The sequence below is a fragment of the Pipistrellus kuhlii genome, unplaced genomic scaffold, assembly GCF_014108245.1.
Source record: "Pipistrellus kuhlii isolate mPipKuh1 unplaced genomic scaffold, mPipKuh1.p scaffold_m20_p_2, whole genome shotgun sequence".
NCBI lineage: Eukaryota > Metazoa > Chordata > Mammalia > Chiroptera > Vespertilionidae > Pipistrellus > Pipistrellus kuhlii.
The window spans coordinates 165,782,628-165,793,384 of NW_023425515.1; the positions used below are offsets into that span (position 1 = coordinate 165,782,628).

At 54.8% G+C, this 10,757-nt stretch overlaps 1 protein-coding gene across 1 annotated transcript in view; it reads left to right on the forward strand.

The window, feature by feature from the left end:
• Positions 1-9,499, forward strand: part of MROH7 (maestro heat like repeat family member 7) — a 35,783-nt gene extending 26,284 nt beyond the window's left edge. Inside the window, exons 17-23 of the mRNA XM_036446018.2 lie at positions 67-207; positions 1,141-1,320; positions 2,081-2,236; positions 2,490-2,612; positions 5,638-5,740; positions 7,905-7,967; positions 8,489-9,499. Of these exons, the coding sequence (XP_036301911.1) occupies positions 67-207; positions 1,141-1,320; positions 2,081-2,236; positions 2,490-2,612; positions 5,638-5,740; positions 7,905-7,967; positions 8,489-8,733 (1,011 nt within the window). The 3' untranslated portion in view covers positions 8,734-9,499. The remainder of the gene's footprint in view (positions 1-66; positions 208-1,140; positions 1,321-2,080; positions 2,237-2,489; positions 2,613-5,637; positions 5,741-7,904; positions 7,968-8,488) is intronic.
• The last annotated feature ends 1,258 nt before the right edge of the window (positions 9,500-10,757 follow it).

The window sequence follows — 10,757 nt, forward strand, 5'->3', positions numbered from 1 at the left end:
TCTCTGCCCTGCTCTCGGGGGTTCTCGGTGCACGGGCACACGGGGAGTGATGGCCGCCTCCCTCAGCTCTTCCAGATGGAGCAGGTGCGGCGGATCCCCGAGGAGTACACTTTGGGGCGGATGGTGGAAGGCCTGAACCACCACAACCCCGTCATGAAGGTGCTGTCCATCCGAGGCCTGGTCATCCTGGCCCGCAAGACGGAGAAGGTGAGCCGAGGGCAGCGGGGAGCCCGGCCCCGCCCGGCTCAGGGCCGGAGGGAGGAGGGAGCTGGCCGTCATCAGCTCCCGGATGCCAGTGCTGGAATCAGAGCCCATTTCTGTCCCATCCGTAAAATCAGCTGCCCATCAGTAAAATGGGTGGCTCTTAGTAATTCCCTGGCTGAAACCGGTTTGGCTCAGTGGATAGAGCGTCAGCCTGCGGACTGAGGAGTCCCGGGTTCGAGTCCGGTCAAGGGCATGTACCTTGGTTGTGGGCACATCCCCAGTGGGGTGCGTGCAAGAGGCAGCTGATCAATGATTCTCTCTCATTGATGTTTCTAACTCTCTATCCCTCTCTCTTCCTCTCTGTAAAAAAATCAATAAACTATATTTAAAAAAATATTTTTTTAAAAATTAAAAATTAGTAATTCCCCGAATATTCTATTCTTTCTGAGTATTCATAAATAGTTTTTAATCCAGACTCTTCACAATGATCTTCAAGGCAGTATGTGTAAGAGGGGCTGGTGGTAATTACTCCGGTTTTGCAGATTCGGAAACCAAGGCCAGGCTTGTTGGGGAATCATCAGCATTTTTAAAGTGCTTTGTTTTTTCCTACCGCTCACTGTGGCAGCTCAGGATGTAGGTAGCGGGATGAAGTGACAGGATGTAGAGTCACAAAGCTAACCAACAGCACAAGGAAGGGGGCAGACTGCAAAGGCCTCAGGGGTCCAGGCCAGGAAGGAGTCAGCAAGGCCAAAGAGGGCTTCGTGGAGAGCAGAGCTTGAGGGAGGGCCTCCTGGTGGTGGTGGGGGAGGCAGGGAGCTGGCATGGCAAAGCCTGGAAGCAGGGCTTGCTCCACTGAATTCTTCTCCGTGAGTCAGAGGCTGGGTCTCCTGCCCGTTAGCCCAGGTAGGAGCCTCATCCAGTGCTCCTGCCCCACAGATCGCCAACGTACAGGCTCTGCTGCCCTCCATGGTGAAGGGCCTGAAGAGTGTGGATGGGCTGCTGGTGATGGAGGCGGGCCACAACCTCAAGACCATCATCAAGGGGCAGGACCGGAAGCTGAATGACAGCTCAGTCTATGTGGAGTTGCTGCAGATCCTGCTGCCACACTTCAGTGACGTAAGGAACCCCACCGGGGTGTGGGATAGGAGGGGGGAGGGGTGGAGGTCCGCGTATAGAGGGCAGTTCTTCACTGCCCTGAGGGCTGCAGTACCCCAACGGCCTGCAAGACCTGGGCAGGCCAAGTTATCCCAAAACCTCTTTTTGCAATGGGTTTGCATAGAGAAAGGTCCTTTGCTGATTGGCTCTCACAGAGGCTTGCTTCGTTGCTATTGGTGCACCTACAGGGGGTGCATTTTTTTTAAAGTATATTTTATTGATTTTTTACAGAGAGGAAGAGAGAGGGATAGAGAGTTAGAAACATCGATGAGAGAGAATCATCGATCAGCTGCCTCTTGCACACCCCCTACTGGGGATATGCCCGCAACCAAGGTACATGCCCTTGACCAGAATCAAACCTGGGACCCTTCAGTCCGCAGCCAACACTCTATCCACTGAGCCAAACTGGTTTCAGCTGGGGATTGCATTTTTATGGGTTCTGGCAGAGGGGGGCATTTTCCCACTTGGCGCTTAGGCACCTTCGAGGTGAGCAGGAGCCCTGGCTGGGAAGAGCCGGTGGTGCTCCGGATCTAGGCTCCGGTCGGGGGAGGCCAGCCCCAGGTCAGCCCCATCGGGCGGCCTCTGCTAGTCTCTGTCTCCTGCGCCTGGAGGGCCACTCGGAATGAGTGGAAGGAAGGTCATGGTGCCTCCGTGTGGGGCTCAGAGGCTCAGGCAGCCTCCTGGAGGAGGGGACGCGCCTGAGCTTCCGCGTCTGCCCCAGACACGCGAGGATGTGCGCTCCTCCTGCATCAACCTGTATGGCAAGGTGGTCCAGAAGCTGCGGTCCCCCTGCACGCCGGCCATGGAGGAGCAGCTGGTCAGCACCCTGGTGCCCCTGCTGCTGACCATGCAAGAGGGCAACACCAAGGTGAGCCAGGTGAGTGCACGGGCCCTGCAGGCTCACCTCCTTCTGTGGAAATGAACCCAGAATCACCGACCACTTACCGCGGGGAGTCCCTTTTCCAAGCACCCCCCCGTCAGGATTCCTCTCCCAAACAACCGGCCTACTGGTACATTTCAGATGGGAATTGATTTTCCAAAACCCAGTTTCACCCAGCTCTCTCCTGGGACGTTTCCTGGCCTGTCCCATGATGCCGCGGCTCTGACCTTCTCTTCCTGTTGGTCCCCAGTTCTGCGTGAAGACCCTGTTCCGCTGCTCTTGCTTCATGGCTTGGGAACTGCCAAAGAGAGCTTACAGCCGGAAGCCCTGGGACAACCAGCAGCAGGTGGTGACCAAAATTTGCAACTACCTTGTGAGTGCTTCCGACGCTACCGTGGTTCCTTACAAGTATGTTGGACGGGGACAACTCTTTCCTTTTTCCTTTTTTCTTTCTACATCCTGGCTGGCAATTCCATTGCCACCCGTGAGTTCCTGGCTCCTGCATGTCTCCTCACTCCTAGTGTTTGCTTTCCAGTGGCCTGCCAGCTGCCTCCTGCTGAGCCCCATGCAGTGCAAGCTCAGCATCCCTCTGAGCCTCCCCATTTCACTTCTGCTTGGTCCCTCCCTAGGATCATCCTAGACTCCGTCATCTCCCTCACCTTCCATGTAGGATCCATCTTAAGTAACTGGAATACCCCTGAGACGGTTTTTCCCTCCCCATCCCCAGTCCTTGCCTTTAGTTCAGTCGTGGATGTCCCTCTGCTGGGACATGGGTCCAGCCACCCAGTGGGTCTCCCAGCCTTTCACCCCATCTTCTGCACCCTGGCCAGCAGGGTGGTCTGGTTAAAACATGCGTGTGTTTGTCTTCTGGAAGGGCCTCCTTGGCTCCTTGTTTGCAGCCTAGATTCCCGGGTGTACTGTCTGGGACACAGCTCTGTGAGACCTGGGCAACTCTCTCCTTTTTTCTTCTGTCATAACACAGCAGTGTGCCTTTGGTTCTATGTGGACATATGGAACCACCTACCAGGGAGAAGAGAAGTTCTTAGATAAGTGTAGGAAATACCACATGGTCATCTTCCTCTCGGGTATTTGCAATGCTATCAGCTCATTTAAGTCTTGGAGATGTTCTGTGCTAAGGACATGTTTCATGGTTGTTGAATTTATGGTTTCCTAGACTTAAGTGACCGCAGATCCCCTTCCTAGGTAACACCTGAGAACACCCTGAGGTAGTCAAGTGCCACATTGCAGGACACAGCCCGGTTCCTCCGCATGACACCTAGGAAGCTTTGCCGTCCGGTCCCCTTTACCTTTCCTGTTGTCATGGGCAGGGTCCCCGGATACAGACTCTAAGACAGAGATGAGCATGCTGGGGGTTTATGGTATGAGGGAGGACCCTTGGGGTCAACACCTGTGGAAGGGAAGGCAAAGAGCAGGAGTGACAGAGAATCAAGCCGTAGTATGGTTCAGGGGAGGCCTCAACCTGGCCCAAAGCTGGGGGATACATTTTTCATACCCAAAGGGAGAGCTGGATAGAGCATGCTAGCACCCCCCATAACCAACCTAACAACTATATACAGGTTGTTACTAAAATCAAGGAAAGGGCTCACCACCACCATTATCAATAATGCTCAGCATCCCCTCAGTCCAATGTCTAACATTATTACCATCATCGTTCAGAGAGAGAGAGAGGCCTGGAGGAAGTGTTTGGCCGGGGCACTAATCCAGATCCCTGCCGGGACCAGTGACGGGCAAATGCTGATCAGGAGTGACGGGCGGTGGTGGGGCCTGCGGCAGCCTGGAGGCCCGGCCCCGCTGAAAGCCTGCCTGGGTGCTCCAGCTCACTTTGCAGCCCCTCTTGCCAGGCTCTGGTTCCACAAGAAAAGCCAGAAACTCAGATTTTCCTAAGACATTAATGAGCAATCAATTTAGCTTGCTTAAAACCCCGTGCTGGTCACTGCTTGGCTGGCCACTGTGGCCTGTGGGCTGCCAGCTTGTGATCTCTGTGTTAGACCCCGAGGGATTCTCAGTCTGTTCTTAAGGCTCCAAATGTCAACAGCTTTGCTCATGTGAAGGTCAAGTTCCAGCCTTAGCTTTAGGAAGGGTGGTAACCAATTCATCAGTTCATTCATTCACGCATTCATTCATCCATCCATCCTACACTTGCTGGGTACCGGCACCCTGCCAACTCCTGCCCGGGGTGCTGAGTTGAGTAAGATGACTCCCTCTCTTTGGGGGGGCTCAGTTCCAGGGGAGAAACAGGTATAAATAACTACAGCACAAGGTCAAATTGCAGTGACAAAGTGTGTAAGAAGCTGCAGAAACAAGGGGGGTGGGACTCTGCCTGAGGGTTGAGGAAGCTTCAGGCAGGAGGTGGCTTCTGAGCTGAGCCTCAAAGCACAAGGGGGAATTCACCAGATGAGGAAGAGAGGGAAAGGCACTGAGATCAGGAGCCATTGCTGGTACCTGGCACAGACCTGGGGAGAGCTGGCAACGCCCTGGGTCTGGATCGGGTGGAGGCAGTGGTGGAAGTTGAGGTCCAGAAGGAACTTGATCATGAAGGCTTTGCACGCCAGGCCCAGGAGTTTGTTCCCTGAGGTGCGGATTGTCCACAGAGGAGTGATCAGATCAGACTTCTCTTCATCTCCCGCCACAGCCTCTTCGCAGGATGCCTGCCCCCAGTTTCCACTTGATCAGACTCATCCTGAACACACCACTGTCAGACCATTTTGTCCCAAACACTGATTTGCTTTTGCCCTATCACGCGTGAAAGCTGGCTGCCTATTTTCTAATGTAGGGGTGTCGAACTCAATCAGAGAAGGGGCCAAAATCTAAAATCCAGCCTAAATCGCGGGCTGAATGGTTTACTGAACAGTCATAAACTGTCATTGTGATGGAAACGCAGCGGAGTGCAGTGATGACAGCGCGGTGCGGGCCACATTGCAAGGCCTGGCGGGACGGATTTGGCCCACGGGCCTTGTGTTTGACACATGTGTTCTAATGCATAAGTAAGCCCTGTTCCTGTCTAGTTTTCCAGGGCTTTTAAGACCTTTCTCACTCTCCAGTGTATTCTCATCTGCTCTGCAATTGTACCCTTCGCCCTGGTCAGACTTGTCTCCTAATCGAGCATGTCTCTCGTGTGCCACCTGCATTCTCACTTCCGGCTGGACTTGCATTTTAGAACTTTCCTCCCAGCTGCAGTGGGGTGGGGGTAGGGGGCGGTGGGGGGTGGAGTTCGGAAGAGGAGAAACTGAAGTGATTGTGTAATCAGCTAAGAGAAGATGAGGCTGGCCTCTGGGGGCTCAGGCAGTGACGGTTACTCAGGAGGCAGAGGGCCAGGGCTTGGCTGCCTGACAGAGTCTGTGTGAGGGCTCAGCACTCTCGGGGTTCTCTTGTCCCAGGTGAACACCCACCGAGACAGCGCCTCCACGTTTCTCAGCCAGAGCCTGGAGTACTCCAAGAACCCCCGCGCCTCCCTCCGGAAGTCCTCGGTCCAGTTCATAGGTAACCTGCCCTGGCTCCCGGGCTCTGCACTGTCTCCAGTTTGCTTCCACCCTTGGCAGGAAGCTGCCAGCCCTTTTGGCACTTTCCTCGGGTTTGAGGGTTGGCCAGCAGACAGTCTGGTGCAAATTAGAAAAGTCTTCTCTCCTCCAAGCTCAGTGCCTGGGAAAGGGTCACAGGCTGCGTTCAGCCCGGGGTCCCTGTGCAGACCACAGCCCTGGCGCCTGTTCCACAGAGCTGCTGCCGCCCGCCTGGGTGGAGGCCCAGCGGGAGGGCTACGCGGCACAGTGGGACAGGGAAGTCAAATCCCAGCTCCCTGATCCCCTTTCTGAGCTCAGTTTTCTCATCTGTGAGTTGGGGCTCAAACCCTGTTTTAGATGGAGGAGAATTTTTCTTTTTAATGTGAAGCCTGGCTCGTCAAGGTGCTCGCTCAATGTTAGTCACCATCTTCCTATTTCCCACAATCCCGACCTCTGCCTCTGGGGGAAAAACAAATAGCAGATTCCCCTCACCCAGAACGCCCCACAGGACCCATCTGCTGACACACTGGCTGTGTCTCCTCCAGCTAGTCCCCTGCCCCAGTGGTCGGCAAACTCAATAGTCAACAGAGCCAAATATCAACAGTATAATGATTGAAATTTCATTTGAAAGCCAAATTTTTTAAACTTAAACTTCTTCTACCGCCACTTCTTCAAAATATCGATAGATTCACCCAGGCCGTGGTATTTTGTGGAAGAGCCACACTCAAGGGGCCAAAGAGCCTCATGTGGCTCACGAGCCGCAATTTGCCGACCACGGGTCTACCTGGGCCCTAAATAACCATGCTCCCTTCACCAAGGACCAGCTGCAAAGAGGCTCGGAGAGGATGATGCCCCCAGCCCCCCACTTTGTAAAGCGATGTTTCCTTGAGTTTCCTCAATTCATTTGCAGTTTTGCATCCATCCAGTCACCCATGAATTCCTTCAGCGGTTTATTTAGCAAATGGTGGCTGACCCTCTACTCTGTGTCAGTCACTAGGCTCAGTTTGGAGAAACAGGAGTTGATGGTGGAGGGCTGGTAAAGTGATCAGCAATGGGAGAGAGGAGCCATGCCCGGGGCTGGGAGAGCCCTCAGGATGTTTCTCACACGGAGTGACATTATTTCCTAAATCTTGTTCAAATTAATCACTTTTAAACCTGGGCGTCTCCTCTGTGCCAGGGCCTGTGCTGGGAACAAGGCTGAGCAGCGCCCGCCTCTGCCCGCAGACAGCCCCCAGCCTGGGCAGCGGTCCCAACCCCTGGGCTCCCACTCTGTTGGGAGACTCTGAAGAAAGCTATGAGCACTTTCTCTAGGAAAAAGCGCACACACACACACACACCCACACACAATTGAGCACATGCTGTAGGGTCCTCAGAGACTGCCCCAGCCCTCCTCTTCCCAGTGGATTGAAGAAACCTCTGGTGTAGTGGGAGATTCATAGATCACATGTGAAATATAACACTGTATACAGATAGAGACACTCACAGGGATGCTGGGAGCCCCGAGGTGCTTCACCTAGCTTGGGGCCAGGGACAGGAAGGATTTCCCAGGGGAACAACTCCATTGAGCTGAGAATTCAAGGACAAAGAGGAATTAGCCAGAAGGACCACGGACTCACCGAGACACAGGACATGGCCCATCCTAGGAGCTTGTAGTGTCGGAAGGGCCTTCCATGATGTCCAGGCCATGCAAGGACTTGCGGGCACTTTGGGAGCCAGGCATGCCGCTGGGAGCCGGGGAGAGCTGCCCACCATCGCTGAGGAGCTGGGTCCCGGCCACTCCAAGGGCACTGCCAACTCAGCGTCTTTCCTGTAACTGTGGCTCAAACTCCCTGAACAAGGGGCAGCTGAGGCAGCAGCACCCCACGTCTCAGGTCTGACCCAGGGACCATCTGGGGCTGCCTGTCAGCATTGGCAACAGCCCACATCCTGCCCCATCCCCGCCCTTTGCGCCTGCCACCTCTCCCAGGGCCCCTCTTGGGGACTCTGTCCCAAGGTCAAAATGAAGTTCGCCTCGGTGTCCTCTTTGTGGGGCTGCGGAAGAGGGGGAAGAGCGTCTCTGAGGAGGTCTGGTCTGAGGGAGGGACCGACAGGGGCAGGTCAGAGTCAGGAGGTAGATGTGCTGACCTCTTGCTTGGGTTATACTCAAGGGTCCCTGGTCCCCTTCATGGACAGCACAATGACGGAAGAGCGTCTGAATGAAGTCAAAGCCAGTAAGTTGTGCCCTGTGTGGGTGGGATTTCAGGGGCCTGTGAGAGAAGGGTGGGCTCACAATGGGCCAGAGGGAAGGGAAGGGATGGGTCCCAAGGCAAGAGTCCTCAGCTCAGTTCAGTTGTCAGTCTTCATGCACGCGAGTGGAGTCACCAAGACACAGGAAACCACCATCCTAGGGAGCTTATAGTCTAGGAAACAGGCTCAGAAAGCCAGACCAAAACCACTTAGGTCAGAGCAAGCAGTTCAGATTCTTAAGGGGGGAAGATTACTTTGTAACTGGGAAAGCCAATGCGAAAGCTGAAGGTAGGCCGGAGAGTCCAAGATGCCTTCCTGGAGGAGGCGCCTTTTGCTTCAGTCTTTTAAGTGTAAACAATTTGAGGAGCTGGGAGACCGGTAGGAGGAGGGGAGGCTGAGCTGAGGGTGCCTAAGCCACGGCGTGGAAGTGAGAAGGAAGGATGAAGTATGAGGCCCATGTGGGGACCCGGTCTTCACAAGTGGCCTCTTCCTTCCCATGACTCAGCTCTGGAAAACTTGAGACATGACCCGGAAGCATCGGTGTGCATCTGTGCAGCCCAAGCCCAGGACAACATCCAGGCCAACTGCTGGCGGACCTCCTGGCCACTGCCACACGCGGACCTGTGGGTGTGTGACCCGGCCACCACGCACCGCTGGAGCGCCAGCTATGAGAACCTGCCCACGTCCCACCGGCCACGCTCCTGGATCAGGCAGGCCCTGGGCTCCTGGACCATGTCCTTGAAGCAGTGATGTCCCTGAGCCCCAGCCCCTTGCAAGGGAGGCCCCGGCCCCAGCCATGTTCACTATAAATGCCACGCGGCTCACCTCTCGCCCCTGAGTGTTTCCTGGTGGGAGAGGCCCCGGGGTTGGGAGCAGTCATTGCTCCGCAGAACAAATCAGTGAGAAGAGCATGGCCTTCGTCGCTGACGCGGTCAACATTTAGGGGCTCGCATAGGCTGTGAGTCCACATGTTATCAGCGGGGAAGCTGAGGCTCAGAGAGGTGAAGAGGCTTCCTCAAGGCCACATGGTAAGTTTGCTGGGTGTTTCCGTCTCCCCTCCCCCACCGGGAGAGCGTAAGTACAAAAGGAGATGATGATGGGTATTTTTTTGAGGGAGGAAAAGAAGAGACTCCTCCCACCTCGTGACATCATGCACACCCCAGAACCCTAGCCTCTGAGACCCATCCTCGGGTCTTTACCCAGAGACTGGTCACCATTCGTTTGGGTACCATTGATTGAGCAGCTCACCTGGGCCGTGCCTGCTCTGGGTACCTAAGATACAGACAGGAATGAGACCCAGCCCAGCCCGGGGCAGTTCATGGTCTGATGCTGTGGTTTTCCGCAGCAGGGTGATTTTTTGAGCCCTGGGGAATATTTGGCAGTATCTTGAGACATTTTTGGTTTCTACAATTTGGGGAAGGAGGTGCTATTGGTGTTGTAGAGGCTAAGGATGCTGCTAAACATCCTCCAATGCACAGGAAAGCCCCACGGGGAAGAATTATTCATCCCAAATTGTCCAAAGTGCTGGGGTTGAGAAACTTTGGTCTGGAAGTATGAGAGACATACAGCCACCAGTAGCCCAGCAGTACTGTGATGAAGGGAAGCGTGGGGCTCTGAGGTCCAGAGGAGATATATAGACCAGTGTGGGGTTGGGTGTCAGAGAGGGCTTCCCAGAGACCATGCCCCCCCCCCCCCCAGGGGGTTTGGAAAGATGCCCGTATGGTAGATGTGTATAGAGAACAGGGCACATAGGGCCAAGGCCAAGGGCAGATACATAGGTGCAGCAAAACCCAGTGGGAGGGAAGAAGAGGGCAAGGGTTGGTCACTGTGGCCTTGGAGGCTGTGCCAAGGAGAGAGACCTCACCAGGAGAGCAGTGGGAAGGCGTGATGGGGAGGTGGAGAGGCAAGCAGGGGAGACACGGAGATTTCTGCTTGGAAAGCTCCCTCCTCATGGAGATACAGGAAGCCCAGGCACTGCTGATGGGAGGGAGAAGAGTGCAGCCATTTGGAATGGGAATATACCCATGAATGTGCTGCCCTCAGCACAGCCAGGGTTGAACCTGGAGGGGGTGGAGGGACGCGGAGAGGAAGGCAGCGAAAGATTAAAGAAGACAGGCCAAAGAATAAAGCTGGTGCCAGGTGGGACACTGCTCTCAGATGGAGAGACAGTGCCACAGCCTGCAAGCCGAGTCTTTATTTTATAGCCAGACTCCACGAGGCAAAGCAAGGGCGTGGTCAAGATATTTCCAATGTTCTTGCGGGTTTCGAAGCTACTCAATTACATGCACCTAAACTCTATCAGACTTTGTTTTGGCAGCACTTGCTGTACCTCCTGGGGCCCACATCACTCAGCCACCTGCACCTGGGATCACAGGTTTGGACCATATGATCAAGCTTATAACCATAGCCTTCGACTGTAATTGTGCTGGGAGGGCTTTGTCTTCCAAGCTGGGACCTGCACGTGGCTTTGCCATGAGAGGATTATGCCCTCTCATTAGTCTGAGGCTTAAACCTGTCGAAAGGTAGCTGCTCTCCACACCTGAAATTCTACGAGAGCACACATCTCAGGGAACTCCTCCCACGGGTCCATAGGAGCCATGGATGAGGGAGTCCATCACGGCCCTCTCTGTGGTGCCTGCGAGAGGAGGACCTGGGCCTCCATCCCCAGGGAGTGAATGGGCACCACGGAGTCGAGTTCCATAAAGCAGAGGTGGTGGGGGTACACATAGCACCATGGGCAGGACCTAAAACCCACTGCTGAGTGGAAAAAGCAT